The sequence below is a fragment of the Neoarius graeffei genome, chromosome 5 (assembly GCF_027579695.1).
Source record: "Neoarius graeffei isolate fNeoGra1 chromosome 5, fNeoGra1.pri, whole genome shotgun sequence".
Classification (NCBI taxonomy): Eukaryota; Metazoa; Chordata; class Actinopteri; order Siluriformes; family Ariidae; genus Neoarius; species Neoarius graeffei.
Window position 1 is genome coordinate 45,989,767 of NC_083573.1, and position 27,554 is coordinate 46,017,320.

At 41.8% G+C, this 27,554-nt stretch overlaps 1 protein-coding gene across 1 annotated transcript; it reads left to right on the plus strand.

Moving 5' to 3' along the window:
* Positions 1–2,250: 2,250 nt before the first annotated feature.
* Positions 2,251–27,204, plus strand: cpvl (carboxypeptidase vitellogenic like). The gene is made up of 13 exons (XM_060921799.1): positions 2,251–2,325; positions 2,696–2,877; positions 7,746–7,864; positions 12,277–12,391; positions 12,513–12,571; positions 12,739–12,818; positions 12,924–12,990; positions 13,164–13,286; positions 20,011–20,142; positions 20,299–20,397; positions 24,503–24,676; positions 24,828–25,010; positions 26,900–27,204. Exons 2-13 carry the CDS (start codon positions 2,697–2,699, stop codon positions 26,996–26,998), a joined length of 1,431 nt encoding a protein of 476 aa, XP_060777782.1. The 5' UTR covers positions 2,251–2,325; position 2,696; the 3' UTR covers positions 26,999–27,204.
* Positions 27,205–27,554: the final 350 nt, after the last annotated feature.

The following is a 27,554-nucleotide window of genomic DNA, read 5'->3' on the forward strand; positions in this document are numbered from 1 at the left end:
TCTGATGTGACCCCCTTATGCAGCAATAACTGCAACTAAACATTTACGGTAACTGTTGATCAGTCCTGCACACCGGCTTGGATGAATTTTAGCCCATTTCTCTGTACAGAAAAGCTTCAACTCTGGGATGTTGGTGGGTTTCCTCACATGAACTGCTGGCTTCAGGTCTTTCCACAACATTTCGATTGGATTAAGGTCAGGACTTTGACTTGGCCATTCCAAAACATTAATTTTATTCTTCTTTAACCATTCTTTGGTAGAACGACTTGTGTGCTTAGGGTCGTTGTCTTGCTGCATGACCCACCTTCTCTTGAGATTCAGTTCATGGACAGATGTCCTGACATTTTCCTTTAGAATTCGCTGGTATAATTCAGAATTCATTGTTCCATCAATGATGGCAAGCCGTCCTGGCCCAGATGCAGTAAAACAGGCCCAAACCATGATGCTACCACCACCATGTTTCACAGATGGGATAAGGTTCTTATGCTGGAATGCAGTGTTTTCCTTTCTCCAAACATAACGCTTCTCATTTAAACCAAAAAGTTCTATTTTGGTCTCATCTGTCCACAAAACATTTTTCTAATAGACTTCTGGCTTGTCCACATGATCTTTAGCAAACTGCAGACGAGCAGCAATGTTACTTTTGGAGAGCGGTGGCTTTCTCCTTGCAACCCTGCCATGCACACCATTGTTGTTCAGTGTTCTCCTGATGGTGGACTCAGGAACATTAACATTAACCAATGTGAGAGAAGCCTTCAGTTGCTTACAAGTTACCCTGTGGTCCTTTGTGACCTTGCCGAGTATTACATGCCTTGCTCTTGGAGTGATCTTTGTTGGTCAACCACTCCTGGGGAGGGTAACAATGGTCTTGAATTTCCTCCATTTGTACACAATCTGTCTGACTGTGTATTGGTGGAGTCCAAACTCTTTAGAGATGGTTTTGTAACCTTTTCCAGCCTGATGAGCATCAACAATGCTTTTTCTGAGGTCCTCAGGAATCTCCTTTGTTCGTGCCATGATACACTTCCACAACCATGTGTTGTGAAGATCAGACTTTGATAGATTCCTGTTCTTTCAATAAAACAGGGTGCCCACTCACACCTGATTGTCATCCCATTGATTTGAAAACACCTGACTCTAATTTCATTTTCAAATTAACTGTTAATCCTAGAGGTTCACATACTTTGCCACTCACAGATATGTAATATTGGATCATTTTCCTCAATAAATAAATGACCAAGTATAATATTTTTGTATCATTTGTTTAACTGGGTTCTCTTTATCTACTTTTAGGACTCGTATGAAAATCTGATGATGTTTTAGGTCATATTTATGCAAAAATATGGAAAACTCTAAAGGGTTCACAAACTTTCAAGCACCACTGTGTGTATATATATATATATATATATATATATATATATATATACAAAGAAATTTCACATGCGAATGAATCAATCCCAGTCAAGTTATAGGTAATCAGAGAGGGTTGCAGAGCAGTAGGGAAGTTAAGAATAGACAGTGAGCCCATGGTTACTCTCACATTTCAGGCTTTCATTCATTCATTATCTCTAGCCGCTTTATCCTTCTACAGGGTCGCAGGCAAGCTGGAGCCTATCCCAGCTGACTACGGGCAAAAGGCGGGGTACACCCTGGACAAGTCGCCAGGTCATCACAGGGCTGACACATAGACACAGACAACCAGTCACACTCACATTCACACCTACGGTCAATTTAGAGTCACCAGTTAACCTAACTTGCATGTCTTTGGACTGTGGGGGAAACCGGAGCACCCGGAGGAAACCCACGCGGACACGGGGAGAACATGCAAACTCCACACAGAAAGGCCCTCGCCGGCCACGGGGCTCGAACCCGGACCTTCTTGCTGTGAGGCGACAGCGCTAACCACTACACCACCGTGCCGCCCGATTATTGTATTTTTTATTTAAATTTTTATTTTTATATCTTTCTTCTTTATTGTTCAGAATAAAGTAATCAATCAATCAATCAATCAATAGAATAGTCATTTACCACATTAGCAATGTATAGAGTGGATTTCTGATTAGTTTAAAGTGATCTTCATTGAAAAGAACAGTGCTTTTCTTTCAAAAATAAGGACATTTCAAAGTGACCCCAAACTTTTGAACGGTAGTGTATAAAAGAGGGGATTATTTCACTTTGTGATGAAGTTAGACTAGACACAGATCACGTGACACGAGTCACATGTAGATCATGTGACAAGCCACGTGATTCTTCAGTGTTCTATTGTGGCTGCAGTGAACCTGGTGGTGTGTGTGTGTTTATCCCTGAGTGCTGGCTGCTTTTAGAGTAAGTGCTTTTTCTTCTTTTGTATGAAAAGCTCATTAGTAAATGATTTAACACTGAATTAGTTTAAATATGTCATGGCTTGGTTTGTCTCGGCTGAGTGTCATTTTGATGTCTAGCTCAGGCTGGTGGAAGACTCCACTGAGCTGAATCATTTCATCCAGCTGAGTCACAGCCTCTCATGTTTATGTTTTCAGTTCTCTGGTTTCATTTTGGATATACAGCCTGGTATTTAATACAGAGTATTGGATGCAGCTCCTATAATGTGTTACCTTAATCTTTTTAACCAGGGTTCAGTTCATCAGACTGTTAAGTGATAACAGGAAGCATGACTCTTCCTGTTATGTGTCTAATTTCATGCTTGATGCTTCAGGATGATGAAGGGATGCCTGCTTGCTCTGCTCCTCGCTGGGTTTTCGGAGTCGGTGTGGTCCAGGGGCTGCTCTTCGTTCTTCTGCAGAAAATCTCTCCATGTGAGTGGAGGATCTGATGGACCGGACCCTGGAGCACCACTTTTCCTCAGTCCGTACCTGGAACAAGGCAAGATAGAGGAAGGTACGATTTTCACAACACACATGCTAACTGAATACCCTACCAGTCAAAAGTTTGGACACCTTTACTCATTTATGTTTTTTCTACATTGTCGAACAATACTGAGGACATCAAAACTATGAAATAACAATTCTTCAATTCTTCAGAGTGGGCGGCACGGTGGTGTAGTAGTTAGCACTGTCGCCTCACGGCAAGAAGGTTCGGGTTCGAGCCCCGTGGCTGGCGAGGGCCTTTCTGTGCAGAGTTTGCATGTTCTCCCCGTGTCCGCGTGGGTTTCCTCCGGGTGCTCCGGTTTCCCCCACAGTCCAAAGACATGCAGGTTAGGTTAACTGGTGACTCTAAATTGACCGTAGGTGTGAATGTGAGTGTGAATGGTTGTCTGTGTCTATGTGTCAGCCCTGTGATGACCTGGCGACTTGTCCAGGGTGTACCCCGCCTTTCGCCCGTAGTCAGCTGGGATAGGCTCCAGCTTGCCTACGACCCTGTAGAACAGGATAAAGCGGCTAGAGATAATGAGATGAGCTTCATGAGGTAGTCACCCGGAATGCTTTTCAATTAACAGGTGCCTCGTCAAAAGTTAATTAGTGGACTAGTTTCTTGCCTTCTTAATGCATTTGAGATCAAACAGTAAATAGTAAATAATTAAAATACAGTAAATAGCCCTATTCCGCAACTATAGTAATTCATAATATGTCAAGAACTGTTCAACTAAGTAAAGAGAAACGACAACCATCATTGCTTTAAGACATGAAGTGACTTAATTAATAAAAAATAAAGAAAAAATTGAGGGCGGCACGGTGGTGTAGTGGTTAGCGCTGTCGCCTCACAGCAAGAAGGTCCTGGGTTCGAGCCCCATGGCCGGCGAGGGCCTTTCTGTGTGGAGTTTGCATGTTCTCCCCGTGTCCACGTGGGTTTCCTCCGGGTGCTCCGGTTTCCCCCACAGTCCAAAGACATGCAGGTTAGGTTAACTGGTGACTCTAAATTGACCGTAGGTGTGAATGTGAGTGTGAATGGTTGTCTGTGTCTATGTGTCAGCCCTGTGATGACCTGGCGACTTGTCCAGGGTGTACCCCGCCTTTCGCCCGTAGTCAGCTGGGATAGGCTCCAGCTTGCCTGCGACCCTGTAGAAGGATAAGGCGGCTAGAGATAATGAGATGAGATGAAAAAAATTGAATTACAAGGTGTGTCCAAACTTTTGACTGGTACTGTACAGTGGTGCTTGAAAGTTTGTGAACCCTTTAGAATTTTCTATATTTCTGCATAAATATGACCTAAAACATCATCAGATTTTCACACAAGTCCTAAAAATAGATAAAGAGAACCCAGTCAAACAAATGAGACAAAAATATTATACTTGGTCATTTATTTATTGAGGAAAATGAGCCAATATTACATATCTGTGAGTGGCAAAAGTATGTGAACCTCTAGGATTAGCAGTTAATTTGAAGGTGAAATTAGAGTCAGGTGTTTTCAATCAGTGGGATGACAATCAGGTGTGAGTGGGCACCCTGTTTTATTTAAAGAACAGGGATCTATCAAAGTCTGATCTTCAAAACACATGTTTGTGGAAGTGTATCATGGCACGAACAAAGGAGATTTCTGAGGACCTCAGAAAAAGTGTTGTTGATGCTCATCAGGCTGGAAAAGGTTACAAAACCATCTCTAAAGAGTTTGGACTCCACCAATCCACAGTCAGACATATTGTGTACAAATGGAGGAAATTCAAGACCATTGTTCCCCTCCCCAGGAGTGGTCGACCAACAAAGATCACTCCAAGAGCAAGGCGTGTAATAGTCGGCGAGGTCACAAAGGACCCCAGGGTAACTTCTAAGCAACTGAAGGTCTCTCTCACATTGGCTAATATTAATGTTCATGAGTCCACCATCAGGAGAACACTGAACAACAATGGTGTGCATGGCAGGGTTGCAAGGAGAAAGCCACTGCTCTCCAAAAAGAACATTGCTGCTCATCTGCAGTTTGCTAAAAATCACGTGGACAAGCCAGAAGGCTATTGGAATGTTTTGTGGATGGATGAGACCAAAATAGAACTTTTTGGTTTAAATGAGAAGCATTATGTTTGGAGAAAGGAAAACATTGCATTCCAGCATAAGAACCTCATCCCATCTGTGAAACATGGTGGTGGTAGTATCATGGTTTGGGCCTGTTTTGCTGCATCTAGGCCAGGACGGCTTGCCCTCTTTGATGGAACAATGGATTCTGAATTATACCAGCGAATTCTAAAGGAAAATGTCAGGACATCTGTCCATGAACTGAATCTGAAGAGAAGGTGGGTCAGGCAGCAAGACAACGACCCTAAGCATGCAAGTCATTCTTCCAAAGAATGGTTAAAGAAGAATAAAGTTAATGTTTTGGAATGGCCAAGTCAAAGTCCTGACCTTAATCCAATCGAAATGTTGTGGAAGGACCTGAAGCGAGCAGTTCATGTGAGGAAACCCACCAACATCCCAGAGTTGAAGCTGTTCTGTACGGAGGAATGGGCTAAAATTCCTCCAAGCCGGTGTGCAGGACTGATCAACAGTTACCACAAATGTTTAGTTGCAGTTATTGCTGCACAAGGGGGTCACACCAGATACTGAAAGCAAAGGTTCACATACTTTTGCCACTCACAGATATGTAATATTGGATCATTTTCCTCAATAAATAAATGACCAAGTATAATATTTTTGTCTCATTTGTTTAACTGGGTTCTCTTTATCTACTTTTAGGACTTGTGTGAAAATCTGATGATGTTTTAGGTCATATTTATGCAGAAATATAAAAAATTCTAAAGGGTTCACAAACTTTCAAGCACCACTGTACGTCTCTCTCTCTCTCTCTCTCTCTCTCTCTCTCTTCCCCTTCTGTGTGTGTGGGTTTTTTTTTTGTTTGTTTTTGTTTGTTTTTTTCCACTCAAGCTCATTGTAGTTCTTAAATTCCTACTACAGCCGATGGCTTAAAATAAACCCGGTGAAATGTGAAAGTTAAATGAACAACATGGTGCTTGGTTTACTGTACTGTTTACGGACCCAGGTCTCGTGAGATCACATGCTGGTCAAAAGGAAGTTAAAAGTTAGTTTTTAAATCTAGTATTTGCTTCCTTAAAATTCATACTGAAACCTAAGTAACAGCCTGCTGTCTTTTCTAATGAGGACAAGATATGTCGTGAACACTGGACCTGTGCTGTAAACCTGAAGATTTTGAAAAATTTTCAGGATTATAATAAAGTTCAGTCATTATGACCTACTTCCATGGTCTAGGGCAGGTAGTTTAACTACCCACATGATTGAAAAAGCTTTTGTATATGGTGTGTGTCCCTACAAAAAGAGTCCGGTTAGTCAAAAAATTTAAAAGGTGTTTTATTGGATATTCTAATTCTAGTCAGAAGTAGTTATTTGTGGAATTTGGTGCAGCCAATCCAGAGAAATTAATGAAACCGTTTACGGTATCCATAATCTTAACAGAAAATGACATTTGGAGAAAACTAGCTGTAAACTTTCTTTGGCTGCTCCCATGTGTTCGGGGTCACCACAACGGATCTGTTCCACCTATTTGATTTGGCATAGGTCTTACACCAGATGTTCTTCCTGACGCAACCCTCCCCAATCTGTCCAGGCTTGGGACCGGCACGAAGTCTTGTGCAGCCCAAGTGGCTGGGTATTTGACTTAATCTGCATGTCTTAGAACTGTGGAGGAAACCTACACAGACACAGGGAGACCATGCAAACTTCACACAGAAAGAAAGGCCCCGTCGGCCATGAGGTTCGAACCCAGAACCTTCTTGGTGTGAGGTGATGGTGCTAACCACTGCACCACCGTGCTGCCCCAAGCTGTTAACTTTGTGATGTGTAAATATAAATGCATACACAGCAACCAGATAGTTTTCATATTTAGTGACGCAAGGGGTGATTCCTGGAATCACTGGTGGAAGGGTGAACACAGGCTGAAAGCCAGGCAGTCTGAACGGTCTGGTGATTCCTGTAGCCAATGCAGACACGTGCCCCCATCCTCCTGGGAACCATCATTGGAGGTGCAGCCCCCCATCGTTCCTGGTCGTCCTGCTCCCTTGCTTGCCACCTGGATCCCTGGCAGGGAGCGAAGCAGTGCGGACGAGGACTGCGCACCCTCATCACCACCGTTAACAACAAATCCTTTGCGCAGGCTATGAGGAAGGAGGGGGAAAAAAAAGCTATGAAGTGACCCAAATATTTTGGTGGTGCATACATTATAAATTAAGGAATGTATTTACAGCAGAATTAGAAAAGCAATATGTTGGTCTTTTTTTGATACCCTGTCATTTCAGATCACACTCTCGTGATGCAGTTTTGCTGCACTGGACTTGTTTTTTGGTGACGTGCCCATATTTTTTCTTTTCCTCTTTTTGCCATTAAGACTTGGTCATCAGTTGTGACCTTTCAGGAAAAGTAGAATCATGAGTAGACATCATGTGAATTGATTTAATTCATTGTCGGGTTCACGCTTCTGTCTTGCAAGTGCAATCACAGACAGATTTAGTATTAATAAATCCAATATAGTCCTTTACAGTTTTAGGAGGGGAAAGTGAAATCTGGTACCCTAGTGTTCTTCAGTTTGTGTCTCTGGAGGAATCTCCAGAACAGGTTCCAAGTAAAGGACCATTTAGAAATCTGGAACAATTATTCATACAAAGGATTTTCACTGAACCCACCTCGGTATTGTTCAGGGGGGGAAAAAACCCACACCAATAACTATTGCAATTTAAAAACTTGTTGTACATGATTTTTGGAGTTTTTGAGATGTGAAAAGCCTCCTTGGCTCAGATGGGGGGGGGGGGGGGGGGAATAGTTTGTCTTCCACTGAAAAATGTAAATGCATTCTATTCTCTTGGCTTACAGCTAGAAAGCTGAGCTTGGTGGGCCCTCTGCCTGGTGCTAATGTAAAGAGTTACTCTGGCTATCTCACGGTCAACAAAAGCTACAACAGTAACCTCTTCTTCTGGTTCTTTCCTGCACAGGTGAGCGTGTAAATTCAATACACATCCCAGCATTAACATGTTTTGCTTGTAACTTTGGATTCATGGAATTATATTTACAGCTTCATAACAGCATGAATAATGATCACTGTAGTGTTTAGGTGTCCTACGTTTCATAATTAGTTTGATTAAGGTGCCATTTGTGTGCCACTGACATTACACTTACACGTGTAAATTAAAAGTGAACTTTTTTTTTTAATAAATGTTTTTTATAACAACCTGTAGACATGTTTTGATATAGTTATCTTTAATAAAACCTATATACAGCACTTAACAGTTATTTTTTTTAAAGGGGACATTATCTCTAGCCGCTTTATCCTGTTCTACAGGGTCGCAGGCAAGCTGGAGCCTATCCCAGCTGACTACGGGTGAAAGGCGGGGTACACCCTGGACAAGTCGCCAGGTCATCACAGGGCTGACACATAGACACAGACAACCATTCACACCTACGGTCAATTTAGAGTCACCAGTTAACCTAACCTGCATGTCTTTGGACTGTGGGGGAAACCGGAGCACCTGGAGGAAGCCCACGCGGACACGGGGAGAACATGCAAACTCCGCACAGAAAGGCCCTCGCCGGCCACGGGGCTCGAACCCGGACCTTCTTGCTGTGAGGCGACAGCGCTAACCACTACACCATCGTGCCGCCCACGGGGACATTGTTATTTAAAAAAAACAACCTCACTTTTTCAATGCTTGTGCACATACATTTTAGTATCTGGAGCCTACCAATTCACAAACTCTGAAATAAAACAACCCAATCAGTTTCTTTTGTGCTGCCTATTTCAGAAAACACGCGCTTCAACAAGTCGTTCAGATTTGGCTCCCCTTTCTATGTCACAAATGGAGCTCATTAGAATTATTCCGCCCCTCATCTGAGTATCTCCACTCACTGCCTTTGTGAATAAATTAGGGGTGTGACATTAACACGTTAATTAAGATTAATTAATTTCAAACAGATTAATTCGTTAAAAATATTAACGCATTTTATCGCAGTTTGCATGCCAAACAACCCGGAACCGTTGTTAGTGCACCGTGTTATGGTGCGACAAATATACTGACGCACACAGTTCCAGTTACAGCAACGGAGCTTGAAAGCGCGCCGGGTCTGCTGGACGGTAAATTTATATTCAAAAAACGACCCGATGGAACTGTTGATAAAACCACAGTTTATTGCAAACTGTGCAGAAAGGAGTTTGCTCATCACAGAAGCTCGTCAACTTTACGGTACCGTTTAAATGCCAAGCATGTCACCGCGATTACTGAAACAGCTGCAGCTCGAGGTAGCAGTTCTGGTCAGCAGTGCAAACTTGAAGAAATGGCTGGATTCCAGAAGAAAATGAGCAGGGCAACGTCAGAAAATTTAACGAACACACTGGCCGAGTGGATTGGCCTGGACTGCAGACTGCTATCGGTGGTAGAAGACAAGGGTCTACGAGATGTATTGCAGATTGCGGCGTGTGATCCAGAAGGTAACAACTAAAATGGTTAGTAAAATGGCACTTAAAGGAACAGTCCACCGTACTTCCATAATGAAATATGCTCTTATCTGAATTGAGACGAGCTGATCCGTACCTCTCCGAGCTTTGCGCGACCTCCCAGTCAGTCAGACGCGCCGTCACTCCTGTTAGCAATGTAGCTAGGCTCAGTATGGCCAATGGTATTTTTTTGGGGCTGTAGTTAGATGCGACCAAACTCTTCCGCGTTTTTCCTGTTTACATAGGTTTATATGACCAGTGATATGAAACAAGTTCAGTTACACAAATTGAAACGTAGCGATTTTCTATGCTATGGAAAGTCCGCACTATAATGACAGGCGTACTAACACCTTCTGCGCACTTCGGCAGCGCATTGATATCTGAGCTCCGTATCAATGCGCTGCCGAAGCGCGCAGAAGGTGTTAGTACGCCTGTCATTATAGTGCGGACTTTCCATAGCATAGAAAATCGCTACGTTTCAATTTGTGTAACTGAACTTGTTTCATATCACTGGTCATATAAACCTATGTAAACAGGAAAAACGCGGAAGAGTTTGGTCGCATCTAACTACAGCCCCAAAAAATACCATTGGCCATGCTGAGCCTAGCTACATTGCTAACAGGAGTGACAGCGCGTCTGACTGCGTCTGACTGACTGGGAGGTCGCGCAAAGCTCGGAGAGGTACGGAGCAGCTCGTCTCAATTCAGATAAGAGCATATTTCATTATGGAAGTACGGCGGACTGTTCCTTTAAACCTTAGTCTCTTCAATTTTGGACAGGGACCTTACCTTTGTTTAATTGCAAAATGAAATGCAATTTATTGTTTAGAGCCATTAAATGAGTTTGGATCTAAAAATCATGTGTGTATTATTTGAACTCTTCACATATTTAGTTACATAAAATAATTGTTGCTTTTGGGGCAAATACGGTAGTGCGATTAATTGAGATTAATTACAAAGCCTGTAATTTGATTTTTTTTAAATCTAGTCCCACCCCTAGAATAAATATTCATGAGGAAAGTGCTACCTGATTGGCTGGTAGAAGAGGAAGGTGGAGTGAGCAGTGGCTCATTATCATTTAAAGGAAAAGGCGCTCAAATTGTCCGTTTTGAAAAGGGCTGTTTAGACAGGGTGAGAAGAGAGCGGTGGTGCTTTATCCTTGTGGTATTTTGACCAAAGCATGTCTCAGACCTCAGGGAAGTGTGTCAACTTGTGGAAAAAGGGTGTAATATGTCGCCTTTAAGGGTCATGAAAAATGTACGTTTTAGTGTTTTGCAACATTCACTTAACCCTGTTACTCACCCCAATGAAATATTTAGTATGTTTCACAAGGTGCATGTTTGACAAGAAGTTGGACATGATGCATCATGTTCATGTATCATCTGCTTTCCTGAATATTTTGGGAACAGGGACATGGGAAGGTGTTTTACATTGTGATTGCTTAAGAAGTTTAATCAGGATGCATGCAACAAGCTCGAGGTGACTGACAGCTCAACTCCGTTACCCAAATTATAGATTGAAGTAAACTATTAATTTCATCATGCCTTTAGCAGGAATGGTAGTTAACCACATTTCGAAGAAGAAGCCTTTGTCACATGCACACTCAAGCACGGCGAAATTCCTCCTCTGCATTTAAGCCATCTGAAGCAGTGAGTGTGCACACACAGAGAATAGAGGGCAGGTTAGCAGGGAGCAGTTGGGAGTTAGGTGCCTTGCTCAAGGGCACTTCAGCCATGATGCAGAGGGAGGGGAAAGTGCTGTTCATTCAGTTAAATCCCCTCATATTTTTCCTGCCGGTTCCAGGAATCGAACCAGTGATCCTTTGGGCCTAAGGCTGCGTCTCTAATGGCCCTTTTCCACTACCCTTTTTCAGCTCACTTCAGCTCGCTTCAGCTCACTTCAGCCCGACACGGCTCGCGTTTCGGCTACCTCAGAGCAGCACGACTCAGCTCACTTCAGCCCTGCTTAGCACCCAAAACTCGCACGGTTTTGGAGTGGGGCTGAAGCGAGCCGAGCCGAGTGGGGCTAGGGGCGTGAGGAGACACTCCCCTGTGCACTGATTGGTGAGGAGGAGTGTCCTCACATGCCCACACACGCCCTGCGAGCACGCTGGGATCTGTAAACCCGGAAGAAGAAGAATTACGAATTACGAGAATTTCTGAAGCCTTATGCGCCTCACCTCATCTATACGCTCTTGCCAGTATCTGTTGGCGTTGTCGGTGACGAGCCACAGCACCAAGACCAGCAACACTAACGACTCCATGTCCTCCATGTTTATTGTTTACTATCCGGGTCATGAGACTACCGCTTAAAAGGTCACTGATGTCACTGTTTGCGCCGCCTAACGACATCACGTGACGTCCACCCACTTTCGCTAACTCCACCCAATGTGTCCACCCACTTCCAGCCAGCACGGTTCAGTGCGGTTGTAGTCGAAATGCAACCCCAACAGCCCCGCTCAGCTCGACTCAGCACCGCACGGCTCAGCCCAACTCAGCCGCGTTGGTAGTGGAAAAGCGGCATAACCTTCAGGCCATTTTGTGTATTTGCTAACTTTACGCTTTAAATCTCAACCCTGTTATTCATTTAAGAATGAAACACAGACAGTTCCATCAAAGAAACAACATAAAAGATGAAATATTGTTGCCCGAGATGCATGAACACATTCTTAAATGGTTAAGTGCGTGTTTTCTTTGTTTCAATATTGAAAATTTTTCAAATAAAGTGTTAAGTTGCAAAAAAGGCACCCCAGTCACAGACTTGCCCTTTAAATGCTTAGTTTTGTTTTTCTTCTTTCTTATCAATCCAAAACTACAAGCTATATCTCACCATGTGTGTTATGTGCGCTTTCTGACTCTTAGTAAATAATACAGTACGTGGGTTATTGTTTTGCGCTGATAAGAGTTTCTATGTGCAGATAAAACCAGAGAGTGCTCCAGTGCTGCTGTGGCTGCAGGGAGGCCCTGGAGGCACGTCCATGTTTGGCCTTTTTGTGGAACATGGGCCTTACTTTGTCTACAAGAATCTCACATGTGAGTACATATCGTCTGTTGAACATTATTGGTTGGCGCTGTTGAATTTGTCATGTGCCTTGTATAAACTAAAAGGCCATGATGCTCTAGACCCCATGTAACCTTTTCTGTCTGTTCCAAGTGGGCTACAGGGACTTCCCCTGGACTTCCAGATACTCAGTTCTGTATATTGACAATCCGGTAAGTTATTCCATTTCTGTGGATTTGACTCAAGCTCCATTGTGCATCTGATGTTCTTATAGGTTATTGTTATTAGAGTAATGTTAAATTACATGAGCATATTTTAAAATAAATCGCTTGTCTGACCTCTGTGTGTGACTTTTGAGTAATTATGCATACTCCATTAGGTGGGTACTGGATGGAGTTTCACTGATAATGATGCCGGCTTTGCCAAAAACCAGGATGATGTTGGCAGAGATCTCTATAAGTAAGCTGACCATGAATTTTCCTGTATTATAAAGTAAGCCTTTTCTGTCCAGATTCCTGTTTGTTTGGTTTTTTAACATGTCTGTTGTGTTTTGCTGCATTGCAGTGCACTGGTTCAGTTTTTCCAGCTTTTTAGTGAGTTTCAGCCCAATGAGTTCTATGCCACAGGAGAGGTGAGTGAGAAGATGGCACTGTTCTCCTCTCATCCACTCAATCACAGTCATAACGGAGAACACACAATGCTTTAGGCGATCCCATGGGTAGCTGCACTGCTTGTATTTAATATGAGGAATATACTGCACTGTTTTTTTTTTTTTTTTTTTTTTTTTTTTTTTGTCCTGTGCAGTCCTATGCAGGAAAGTATGTTCCAGCGATTGGTTACTACATCCACAAGAATAATCCCTCTGCCAAAGTGAAGATCAACTTCAAGGGCGTGGCTATTGGAGATGGTCTGTGTGATCCTGAGATAGTGAGTGGACAGAGGATTGGTCTTTAATGCCACTGGTGTGTGTGTGTGTGTGTGTGTGTGTGTGTGTGTGACTGAGAGAGATTTCGGGTCAAGTCACTTACTCTCCAAGGTATTACATCTAATGGCCCTTTTCCACTACCCTTTTTCAGCTCACTTCAGCCCGACACGGCTCGCGTTTTGACTACCTTAGAGCAGCACGACTCAGCTCGCTTCAGCCCTACTCAGCACCCAAAACTCGCACGGTTTTGGAGTAGGGCTGAAGCGAGCCAAACCGAGCTGAGTGGGGCTAGGGGCGTGAGGAGACACTCCCCTGTGCACTGATTGGTGAGGAGGAGTGTCCTCACGTGCCCACACACGCCCCGCGAGCACGCTGGGATCTGTAAACACCGTAAACCCGGAAGAAGAATAATTACGAATTACGAGAATTTCTGAAGCCTTATGCGCCTCGCCTCATCTATACGCTCTTGCCAGTATCTGTTGGCGTTGTCGGTGACAATAAGCCACAGCACCAAGACCAGCAACACTAACGACTCCATGTCCTCCATGTTTATTGTTTACTATCCGGGTCATGAGACTACCGCTTAAAAAGTCACTGATGTCACTGTTTGCGCCGCCTAACGACATCACGTGACGTCCACCCACTTTCGCTAACTCCACCCAGTGTGTCCACCCACTTCCAGCCAGCACGGTTCAGCGCGGTTGTAGTCGAAATGCAACCCCAACAGCCCCACTCAGCTCGACTCAGCCCAACTCAGCCGCGTTGGTAGTGGAAAAGCGGCATAAGAGTCTTGGGTAGGAAGCTCTCAAGTGCAAGTTGAGGGGAAAAGTAAATGCAAACCTCACTTCCAAGTCAAGTCCATAAGCTGCACACCTACAGTACCAGTCAGAAGATGGACTGTTTCTCTTTACTTAGTTAATGGAGAAAATGGTCAAAATACAGAAAAACCTATGAACCCGAGAAACCTATTTCCAAACGGGTGACTTTTTTTTTTTCTCTTCATCACTTCGGTTGGGCACCACCCGAACTGATGATCACATCATCAGCTTTTCTTTGGCTAATCAGACACAAGGTATACCACCATTCTTGCCAGAGCAGTTGGAGGTTAGGTGCCTTGTTCAAGGGCACTTCAGCCAGTCCTGCTGGTCCAGCGAATTGAACCAGCAACCTTTTGGTCCCAAAGCTGCTTCTCTAACCATTAGGCCACGGAGTCCACCGTGTAGTTACATATCATGAAAGCTGTAGACTTGAAGCAGTACAATACTGTTGTGAAAAACATATAAAAAGCCTCCTGTCTGAATTTGTTCGCTATACAATGCACCATTTGAACTGTAGCCATTTTGTTGTGTATTTCTTAGATTATATTCTTTTCAGAGTTCACAATATAGTGCACCATAAATCCAATGTGCAACTGAAAATGGTCAAAATACAGTAAAACCTCTGAGTACGTGTGTCCAAACTTTTGAATGGTACTGTACATATTAAGTTGGCCACACTCATGTTCATCCTAGCAAGTGTGTTTTGAGTGAAAATAAATTGCTATATATTTTAGTAGGGGAGAGCGGGGTAAGATGAGCCAGGGGGTAAGATGAGCCACCCCCTGTTTCTAAGAAACAGTACACAAATGTGACCACATTCAAAGGGGGGCGGGACCATTTACTTACACTTGTGGAGAGGAGCACCACATGTCAAACTAGGTGAGGGAGATATTTATAAAAATGTGTTTTTGTGCTTTCTAAGTCAATTCCATGTTTGTCCACAGTGAAGATGATTTAGAGAAGACAAAAGTAGAATAATATTTAGACACATTAGGGTTAAGTTAGTGGCTTTCTAAGCTATGATATGAATGCTAATAAAAATAATTTTGATTAGCCTAATCCCCTTTATTAGCATTTTTCTACAAAATGGTGGCCACAGGGTAAGATGAGCCATTAGATGTGGGGCAAGTTGAGCCACTGGCTCAACTTACCCCATTGGTGGCTGAGCTTACCCAATATGGATGACACTTAAGTTTTCACATTTACTGGTCATATATGACAACAACATATATATATGACATCAGATGAGGAAGACCAGTTGTTAGATGTGGGGGATTATGTTGTGGCAAAATTCACGGGGAAGAAGAAAGTGCATTTCTTCATTGGCCAGATAATCAAATTGGATGTCTTCGAAATAGAGGCAAGATTTCTCAAAAGAAGCCGGTCATGCCATGGCTCTGCAAGAAAGCCAACCTTTGTCTTCAAAGAGAAAGATGAGGCTGTCCTGTCAAGACAGGATATTGTGAAAAAATTGCCCCGCCCCTTTACTGTTGGGGGGACAGCACGGAGGGAGAGGCAAATGGTGTTCCCTTGCAATTTGAACGCTTGGAACATTGAATAATGATGAAATTATTATGGATGGAATGATTGCTGCATGTTTTAACTTACTGAAAGAAATAAGATTTTTTGGCACTGTTCTACTGTTTTAGTAATTTCTATAATATAGTACATCTCTCATTCCCTCTCTAACCATCCCTCTTTCTATCTATCTACGCATATCTCTATCCATCTATCTATCCCTCCCTATCCCATCTCGTTCTATCACCTCTCTCTTCATCTCCCCTTCTCTATGCAACGGCCCTATCCCCCACTTGATTGACTTGACTTGATTCACTGATTGCATTTCTAATAATAAAAGTTGTTTACTTTGTTAACCTAACATGTTTTGTGTTGGCTCAATTTACCCCACACAGTGGCTCATCTTACCCCGTGCATGGGGTAAGTTGAGCCACTTGACATTTTTTTTTCAAGAGGTAATATCACTCTAACCATAAGAGCTTATCAATTATTTTTTGCTCAGATAGTAACAGTACACTTTGAAATTTGGTATGGTGTGTAGACTGGAAGCAAAATGACTTTAACATGTAGTTATGATGAAAAATGTAAAAAGTGGCTCATCTTACCCCGCTCTCCCCTATGCGGTTACCCTGCATCAGTTGTACACTACCATTCAGAAGTTTGGGGTCACTTTGAAATGTCCTTATTTTTGAAAGAAAAGCACTGTTCTTTTCAATGAAGATCACTTTAAACTAATCAGAAATCCACTCTATACATTGCTAATGTGGTAAATGACTATTCTAGCTGCAAATGTCTGGTTTTTGGTGCAATATCTCCATAGGTGTATAGAGGCCCATTTCCAGCAACTCTCACTCCAGTGTTCTAATGGTACAATGTGTTTGCTCATTGCCTCAGAAGGCTAATGGATGATTAGAAAACCCTTGTACAATCATGTTAGCACAGCTGAAAACAGTTGAGCTCTTTAGAGAAGCTATAAAACTGACCTTCCTTTGAGCAGATTGAGTTTCTGGAGCATCACATTTGTGGGGTCGATTAAATGCTCAAAATGGCCAGAAACATGTCTTGACTATATTTTCTATTCATTTTACAACTTATGGTGGGAAATAAAAGTGTGACTTTTCATGGAAAACACAAAATTGTCTGGGTGACCCCAAACTTTTGAACGGTAGTGTACATTGGATTTATGGTGCACTATGGGTAATAATATCGTGAACTCTCAAAAGAATGTAATCTGAAGTCCACAACAAAATGGCTACTGTTCAAATATAGTGAACAAATTCAGACAGGAGGCTTTTTATGTTTTTCACAACAATGAAATAATGCTTCATTGTAAACGCAGTACCAGTCACCAGTTTGGAAATGGGGTTTCTCAGGTTCATAGGATTTTCTGTATTTTGACTATTTTCTACATTGTAGAACAATACTGAAGACATCAAAACTATGAAATAACCTATAGGATGCATATGGTAAACAAGTGTTAAAATATCTTTCATATTTTAGATTCTTCAGAGTGTTCACTGTTTACCTTGATGATGCTTTGCACACTATTGGCATTATCTTAACCAGCTTCATGAGGTAGTCACCTAGAATGCTTTTCAATTAAAGGAGACTTGAAGTCATTTTCAAACTTGCCTTATTTCTTAATTAACATGTTTATTCAATTACGTTTTCGGTTTTAGTAACCTTGTATCGTGACTTCTCATCTCATTATCTCTAGCCGCTTTATCCTGTTCTACAGGGTCACAGGCAAGCTGGAGCCTATCCCAGCTGACTACGGGCGAAAGGCGGGGTACACCCTGGACAAGTCGCCAGGTCATCACAGGGCTGACACATAGACACAGACAACCAGTCACACTCACATTCACACCTACGGTCAATTTAGAGTCACCAGTTAACCTAACCTGCATGTCTTTGGACTGTGGGGGAAACCGCGGACACGGGGAGAACATGCAAACTCCGCACAGAAAGGCCCTCGCCGGCCACGGGGCTCGAACCCAGACCTTCTTGCTGTGAGGCGACAGCGCTAACCACTACACCACCGTGCCGCCCTGTATCGTGACTTGTATTGGCATATTATATTACACTTATCAGCCTTTTCGGTTTTTAGCCATGTTGAATGTAGTTAGTATGGTCCATGGCAGACGTCACTTATCCGCGCAATCTTCACGAGACCTGGGTGAGACTTCAAACATGAAGTGTCAGCGTCGCCATTTTGAAAACCATTTACGCAGCGGCCAGATCGCCATATCATTCCAATTTAGATTAATTTCGAGATTTGTCAGCTTCATCAGTGATGGAGATTATTCCATACGACTTCAAACCAACGTGGAGTAGAGAAGAGTTGGAAAGATGACAGGATAAAGACGAGTCCGTCATGCTGGTATTTACGTCATTACTGTCGCACAATTAAAACGTGCCATGTCAGTCGGGTGGTGGGTTTTCAAAATAATAAATACATGCATGCATGTATTTTTTGAGATAAATATATATTATACTGAGCACATTTTCCCACATAATCCTTACTAAGGTTTCGGACAGCACTACAAAATGGCGTCCCCGCTATATAGTGAGTAGGGAGCGATTTCGGACACAGGGAAAACTTCCAGCTTGATTACGTCAGCATTTGAAGGAAGGTGTGCGTGTCTTTTGACAACGTTGGCAGATGTCGGTCACTTTGATTTCCGCTGTACATTTTACTTCCGTCCTATGAGGTCTCGCACAGGTCTCAGCGAATCTCATTTACGGCCATTGCTTTGACATATGGACTGATATATATTACAGAGCATATTTCAAATACTCATAACTTGCTATAGCAGCGACAAAATAATAGAATTTTGATGATTTAAAAAAAAAATTGCCTTCAGTTCCCCTTTAACAGCTGTGCCTTGTCAAAAGCTAATTAGTACAATTTCTTGTTGCCATATATATATATATATATATATATATATATATATATATATATATATATATATATATATATATATATATATATATATATAATGAATGAGTGATTCCACGCTTATGGGTACTGAAATGGGGACATGAACTTATTTTTAAAAATTCACCTAAAACCATTTCTTTTTTTACCATCAGGTCACAAAACATGTAATCTTTAATGAATGATATGTTAAAAGATAACTTTAATTTTCTGAGATGTAATAAAAACATATTTATATGCCAAAGTCAGAACGTAACAGAAGTGTTGTGGACATATATATTCTCAATTTTAACAATGTAGAATTACTTTTTGAAACATAGGAAGGTGATGTTTTAGCAAATATAATTAATAAACATGTGTATTAGAATAAACATACACATTCTTTCAATAAGATTAACATGGTATATAGCTAGATTGTAATTAATTTGTAACAGACGCAAGATGGACAATCGTAACAGAAGTAATGTAACAGACATCATTTTGGAACTCATAGGCTTGACTTTGGCATATAAATATGTTTTTATTACATCTCAGAAAATTAAAGTTATCTTTTAACATATCATTCATTAAAGATTACATGTTTTGTGACCTGATGGTAAAAAAAGAAATGGTTTTAGGTGAATTTTTAAAAATAAGTTCATGTCCCCATTTCAGTACCCATAAGCGTGGAATCACTCTCATATATATATATATATATATATATATATATATATATATATATATATATATATATATATATATATATATATATAATTAGTAAATAGCCGAGCGGCACAGTGGTGTAGTGGTTAGCACTGTTGCCTCATAACAAGAAGGTCCGGGTTCGAGCCCCGTGGCCGGCGAGGGCCTTTCTGTGCGGAGTTTGCATGTTCTCCCCGTGTCCGCGTGGGTTTCCTCCGGGTGCTCCGGTTTCCCCCACAGTCCAAAGACATGCAGGTTAGGTTAACTGGTGACTCTAAATTGACCGTAGGTGTGAGTGTGACTGGTTGTTTGTCTCTGTGTCAGCCCTGCGATGACCTGGCGACTTGTCCAGGGTGTACCCCGCCTCTCGCCCGTAGTCAGCTGGGATAGGCTCCAGCTTGCCTGCACAGGATAAGCGGTTATGGATAATGGATGGACAGTAAATAGCCCTATTCCACAACTGTAGTAATCCATATTCTGTACTTTGTCAACTAAGTAAAGAGAAACGACATCCATCATTAAGGCATAAAGTGACCTTTTTTTTGTTGTTGTTATCTTTTATTAATTAAACATTCGAATTAGAAGGCATGTCCAAACTTTTGACTGGTACTGTATGTTTAAAACTGCCAAGTACAGTACAGAAAATGACATGCTGTAGGTTATAATTGGCTTTTGGTCTGGTGTCTGCTTGATACAGTGACGATGTGCGAGAGAGTGTGGTTTCAGACACGGCACTTGATTTTGATTCTGATTTGTGGTTCTGTCTGTCAGATGTTGGGAGGTTATGCAGATTTCCTATACCAGACCAGCATGGTGGACGAGCTGCAGAGGCAGTATGTGAAGCAGCAGACAGATGCTGGCGTCAAACTCATCCAGGAGGAGAAATGGATCGAAGCCTTTGAGGTGCATTCACTACTATAGCATATCTTTTTGTTTCCTAAACGAAAGCTTGTATTGTGCTGAAAATTCTACCTAAAATGCTGTTCTACTTGGGAAATCATGCATCTGATTGTACATTTGTTGCTTTACAGATGCCTAATAAAGTGCTTTCTCTTTCAGGTGTTTGATAGCTTACTGAACGGAGACATTTTTCCTTATCCATCATTCTTCCAGAATGCTACTGGATGCACAAACTACTTTAACTACATGCAGTGTCAGGTACAGAGACCCTTTGACTCTACCTGTATACGTAAAACCTTTGTTTTTGAGAGAAATTAATCAAACTGCTTCACACACGTGACGTGGGAGGTTGAAGTGAAACACATTCTGGCTCTCTGTCTACATTGTGTTTATTGTGAGAAGTATTTCAATTATAACTCTTCCCTAACACTGGGTCTTTTAAGACAAAGTCTTAAGTGACTTTGGTGTCACTTGAACATTTTAAGTAAGGTATATCCAGTTGAATGCAAAAGTTTGTGCACCCTTATTTTGAAATTACCCCAGTAAGACATTTCATGTTGGTTAGTGGTGTACGTTGAGGGATTGCTTTTCAGATTTTTCAAGTGTAGGTCACAAAAATTTTCCCTGACACCCCAATTATTTCTGTTTAGTGGACCGAGAGCTACTGAATTCGAATCACAGACTTCCAATTTTATTAGGTTTTGTTTTTTAAATAGAACAATTTTAATGAATTGAGGGCCACATGGCCCTAAATTCTTTTTTTTTTTTTTCCCTGCTTCACCATGATGCAAAACAAGATACCACGTCATGCATCATGTGGTGGGTTTTCCCCGTTCGTGCAAGGCATTGTGGGATACAAATTTGAAACAGGAGAGAAAAATGGGGGACGTGGGTGTGCGAATGAAACTGGAAAGACCGACTGCATTAACGGAACGTGAGAAAAAAAGACGTTGTGTTGCGAAGGAAAGGAAACGCAGGACTAAACTAATAAATATCGGTGGTCAGCGAGCACCTCGGTGTGATCAGCTCCTTGTTTTGCAACAGAATGCTGTAACTGTCAGTGAGTAAACCTGTGTATGCGCACACGGACTGCCTCTGTCTGCTTGACTGTGTGAAGCGAGCGATTTCTTGCACGTTATTTGCTTGGGAATCCCTTCAAATTAGATAACTTTCCAGCCACAGAATGGCCTGATATTTTGTGAGATATTACAGAAATAAACATGTATCACAATCGCCAAATTTCAGAGGGAGCTAAATTTCACCGATTTTATGAAATCGAAAGGCCGTCTAGCTTTAATAGTGAAACAACTAAAATGATATTTCAGAAGGTATGTTGCTACTTGTGTGTAATAAGTGTGATCTTTTTATACCCTCTTCCAGTTTTGTGAAATGTCAATGTATTTATTATTATTATTATTATTATTTTTTTTTTTAGTTATAGGTCTTGATAGCTGTTGTATGTCTAATGCAGTGTTTCCCAGCCACTGTGCCGCGGCACATTAGTGTGCCGTGAGAGATCATCAGGTGTACTGTGGGACATTATCCAATTTCACTTAATTGTTCCGAAAATTATTTATTTAATGCAAATATTGTCTTCGTTCGTCTATGCCAGCGACGTATAGTGACTGGCAGAACAATTAAATAATCTTCCAATAGATGGTAGCAGGTAGCTAATTAACCTGTGTATCTACCTGTTGCCGTTCAGACAATAGAATTAGTAATGCTTCGGGTGTGACAGCGGTGATGGCGATAGCAGGGATGAGAATTTTCCGCTTTTCGGCGGATTTCCGCTTTTTCTGAGTAAAAATCGACCTTTTTATATTATGCCAAATCCGTTTTTTTTTTTTTTTTTTTTTCCAATTTATTGAGGGGGGTTGGGGTATGTTCCTTCGTGATACTCAAGCATGATTCATTCCTACGACGATGTTACATGTTTACATTTTCGCCATCTTTAGTCTCGCTAAGTCTCGCGGTAGAATACGTGTTCTCTACAATGTAATTGGCCAAAACATCGATGGCGAGAGCATGATAGTCAATCATAACAGTTCTTACAAAAGAGAGGACCGACAAGCTTTTGTCTTTGGCTAAAAAGCTGAAGAAGTCGAAATGATCAAATGAAAATGAGAAGTGACTGTGAACTATAAATAATTGTATAAAGTGTACATAGACATTATCCTATAAACTTAGCATTTGTTTGATTTAATACATTGAACATGTATATGATAGTCAGTAAATCTGAATTAATGCTGACAGTTTTGAAAACTTAAATATTTCAAAAGACTTCTTGAAGAAATCGTATGCAACTAATGAGGACGTAGGGAGAAAAGGTCAGTCACCCTAAGAAATTTGATTTAATATATGAACATTGATAATTAATAGAACTTAAGTTTAATGTGAATTTAGTTTGTCATTTTTGTTGATCATGAATTATAACCATACCCTTGAATGTAGAATTATTTTATTTTGAATTCAAACAATACTCCTATTCATTTTGAAACATATTTTCATGTAAATATATAAAGACAACAGATTTTTTTTTTTTTTATCTACTACAGCTCAGATTGCAGGAAAAGTGGTTTGTAAGGCCTTATTTTTCAAAATGATTTTCCTGGGGGGGGGTATAATATAAAAAATTTGTTTGGTGGTGTGCCGTGGGATTTTTCAAATGTAAAATATGTGCCGTGGCTCAAGAAAGGTTGGGAAACACTGGTCTGATGTACTCTTAGCCTGAATGCTGGCAGCAAACATCTTGAGATGTTGAACCAGTTTCTTGAACTTTTCACACCTTAAAAACAATTAATAAAATAAACATACTGTATGAGGATGACCTCAAACCACTAAACACCTGAATTAGGTACATTCAAATAAATTAACGTAATGGGTTTTTTATAGGAAAATAAATGGATAAGCAATTCTGTTCTCATCTCATTTCATTATCTCTAGCCGCTTTATCCTTCTACAGGGTCGCAGGCAAGCTGGAGCCTATCCCAGCTGACTACGGGCGAAAGGCGGGGTACACCCTGGACAAGTCGCCAGGTCATCACAGGGCTGCCACATAGACACAGACAACCATTCACACTCACATTCACACCTACGGTCAATTTAGAGTCACCAGTTAACCTAACCTGCATGTCTTTGGACTGTGGGGGAAACCGGAGCACCCGGAGGAAACCCACGCGGACACGGGGAGAACGTGCAAACTCCGCACAGAAAGGCCCTCGCCGGCCATGGGGCTCGAACCCGGACCTTCTTGCTGTGAGGCAACAGCGCTAACCACTACACCACCATGCCGCCCAGCAATTCTGTTAAATAAAAAAAATAATCCGTTCAACTTCTGTAGCGCCTTTCTCATACCCAAGGTCGCTTTTCAGTTGGGGGATATATATTAAAAAAAATAAGTCCACCAAGAGAGGGTCGGGATGTAATTCCAATGGCGTAGCTACCACAGTCCCACCAGGTGCACGAAGATAAATCCCACACAGCCTCTGCGATGCTGTCGGGCAACATTGGTCGGAACACTGCGCCATGGATCCACAAAGCGAGCACAGAAGCACCGCCGCACAGAGTGCTAGCACGTCCCAAACTACCCACACAGCCACCACAATGCCACCGGGCAACATCGCTCGGAACACTGCACGAAGCACAGAAGCACCGCCGCACAGAGTGCTGGACAACCCTGATGTTAAAAGAGCAACAAGCTCACTGCAGTCCATAGTGAGGAGTACAGACCTCACCCACGGCAGATCAAGGCCTGAAGGGAACTGACGCCAAAACTCGGTCTGGAGTTACGCCACAACTAGTGGACAAAACACTCAAACATTAAACATCAAACTATGCAAACGCAAAAAAGATTTTCCTGATGCTTTAAAATGGAGGTACATGTATCATTTTCTTCACTCCAAAACTAAGGAGGATGCATGTTTCTCAAATCCAAATTTGTCACATACAGTCATACATGTAGTGAAATGCTTGTTGCAATGCTCTGTAGGTCGTGAAGATAGAATGTAATAAATACAATAAAAAAAGAATAAACTAAAAATATGGAGTGCTCTGCAGAATATACACTAATATATAAAAAATATCTGCAATATACACTGCATAATATACAGAATATGTATTAATATTTTGCACAAAAGTGTGGAGACATTATTTTCTACTCTTTACAGGCTACTGGGACATTCCCTACTGTATATTGGCAGGGTAGTTTAAAAATTGCATGAAGGAAGGCAGTATTTCCTTACTTGCACATTATTCTGTGGTACTGCTTTACGTGTCCGTTGTTGAAGTGCAGTTACTTTCCTACAGTGTGTGAATGCAGTCATTATTCTTCATTCTCTCTGGTGGTGCTGTGTTTCCTGAACAGGAGCCTGAAGATCAGGAGTACTTTAGCAAGTTTGTGACGCTGTCCAATGTGAGAAGCTCCATCCATGTAGGAAACCTGACTTTTCACAGTGGCTCTGAGGTGGAGAAACATCTTCTCCAGGATGTCATGAAGTCCATCAAACCCTGGCTAGGTGTCCTCATGGATAACTACAGGGTGAGAAGATTCAGAACAGAACTTTGTTCTTAGTACACAGTGAGCCACCAAGTAGAGCTCCTTGCTTGTGAATTGTAATTGTGCCAATGAGCGTAACAATCCTAACTTCCTTTTACTGTAGACTCCAGTTCATTATAATGCATTACTGTAGGTGCTGATGTACAGTGGGCAGCTGGACGTGATCGTGGCAGCTCCACTGACTGAACGCTTCCTACCCACAGTGAACTGGACTGGGGCAGATGCGTATAAACAAGCTGAGCGCTTCTACTGGAAGGTGCAGCCCAGTGACACGGAAATAGCCGGATACATCCGGCAAGTGAAACAGTTCTACCAGGTAAACTTTTATTTATTTTATTTTTTTTAAATACATGCCATAGAGCAATATTTTAAAGCAGTGTCACTCATACAGAAGTCAACTAGTCATAAGTTGAATTCAAATCAATAATTACCTCCGCCAAGGAGATTGTTTTCGGTAGCGTTGGTTTGTCTGTTAGCAACATTACGGAAAAAGTTATGAACGGATTGCTCTGAAACTTTTTCCAGAGGTGTGACTGGGCGCAAGTAACAATCCATTAAATTTTGGCGGTGATCCGGATCACCTTCTGGATCCCGGAATTTTTTAAAGGATTCTTGGCGGAGGTCTGCGCTCTCCGAGTGCTTTTCTAGTTGTATGATGCTTTTAGTGATGGACATATTCACAAAGCAGCTTTATAAAACTCCAGAGGTGACCGTAGTGAAGAAAAGCTGCCGCAATACACCACGACAAGGAAACCTTCCCTGGAACCAGACACAAAAGGGAACCAGTCCTCTTTGGGTGACCCCGGATAGTGAAATTATAAGTACGGTAATTTCACTATACGGGTGCAGACAAGTAAACGCAAACAGTATTGTGTTTAAAAGATGTTTAATCAAATTAAAGTCCTTCCCATGCCACGTGGCGCCGATCTCCATTTCCGTGGCCTTCGGCCTCTCGCCTATTACATAGCTAGGGTTACAGTGGGGGGCTAGTCCTCTGGTAACTGTCACTACGTTCACACTGCAAGGCTTAATGCTCAATTCCGATTTTTTTTGTGAAATCCGATTTTTTTTGTGAGGTCATTCACATTAACAAATATATGCGACTTGTATGTGATCCTCAGTATGAACGAAAAGCGACCTAAAAGTGTTCCGCATGCGCATTGCAGGATACGACGACGTCACACGCAGTGAGCATGGCCAGTGTTTACGGAAGTAACCTAAAGTTTCCTGTGTATGACAGTAGCCAGCATGGAGTACCTGGCGATGATGCAGTTGTTGTTGCGACGGAGCCAGAACATGCACAATAGCCTGATGTTAAGGAGGTGGTTGAGAAGGAAGAGGGCAAGGGTTTTGGCTCAGGCGTTCTGCGGGGTAATGACTGCAACCTCCGTTCAAAGGAACATCAAAGCCATGTTGTAACTTTTTTTGAGAGACCCGCCGCCTACTTCAGCGCAGAATAGTGACGTTTGTGGCTTGTTGATGACGTGCAAGTCGGATGAATGCGACCTGGCGGTTCAGACTGAAGTCGCATATGAAAAGATTGGATAGGAATCGGAATTAGGACCACATATCCAAACGGCCTGGGTCGGATTTGAAAAAAATCGGATCTGTGTCGTTCATATTGTCAATAAAAGATCGGATACAGGTAACATATGGGCGAAAAAATCGGATTTGAGTCACTTCAGCCTGCAGTGTGAACGTAGTGTGTGAGAGTTTGACTCCCCACTTGCATCTGTATTACAGCGTGCCTTGCCAGACGGCAGTAGGTACCATTTTTATGATGGTCTTTGGTATGACCCGACCGTGAGTAGAACTCGCGATCTCCTGATTGAGAGGCAGACCTCTAGGCCAACTTGCGGTAAAAGATGGTCAGTATGAGGATACTGGGATGAGCACAGGATAGTTTTTGTGATTACAGCAGCAGTTCTTAGAAAGTACGGTTCGCAGTATTGGAGAGAGATTATCCAAAAAAGCAAGGGTATGACTCTGATATAAACTTTTTTTTTGGGGGGGGGGGAGTGCAGATATTGAGGGTATCCACATAAAGTTTCCTGGCACAGATTTAAGTTCAGTGATAAAGATTCAAACCAATTCCGGTGTTGAATCAACTCATCTTAGAACGTGCTCTCTTTGTACTCTCCTTGTCATTTATGTGTACTCATGTTTGAGACTCTGTAAGACAGTTCTTCTTCTTCTATTTTTAAGGTCATCGTTAGAGGTGGGGGACATATTTTGCCGTATGACCAACCAGCAAGATCCTTTGACATGATAGACAGATTCCTGTCCACAAAAGGATTTGCCTGATGCTATCCATATGACATTAGGATGTTTTTAATCACCTGGTCTGGATTTATTCTTTCGGCCATGACTATTCATACATCACCACTAAATAAATCAGAATACAGTGTGTGTATACTTGACCGTTTAATGACTCTGTAAATTATTATTCCAGGGAATGTACAGATTGTTTTTATGAGTCAGTTTCTGATTAAAGTGAGATTTTAAACAAATATATTTGTGTACTGTTTTTTTTTTTTTTTTCACTAGAATGGTGTTGGGACTAGAGGTTGTAGTCTCTCTCTCTCTCTCTCTCTCATATACAAAATGATGTTGGTGAATTGCAGCGCATCTGTGGAATCTTAGGTCTTTATGAAGTTTGTGTAACTATCCCTTTGTTGTATTAAGGAAAAAAGATGCCGTGATTGGTTTCCTGCATCATGGCAGAAGCAGGTTATTAGCTTCCACCCTCCAAAACTGGTAGCGTGGATGAGGATTGGCATTAATAACTGAATTATATATAAATAAATAACACACGGATAAATGCCCTGCTTTTTGATGCAAACCAATATTTTTGAATCTT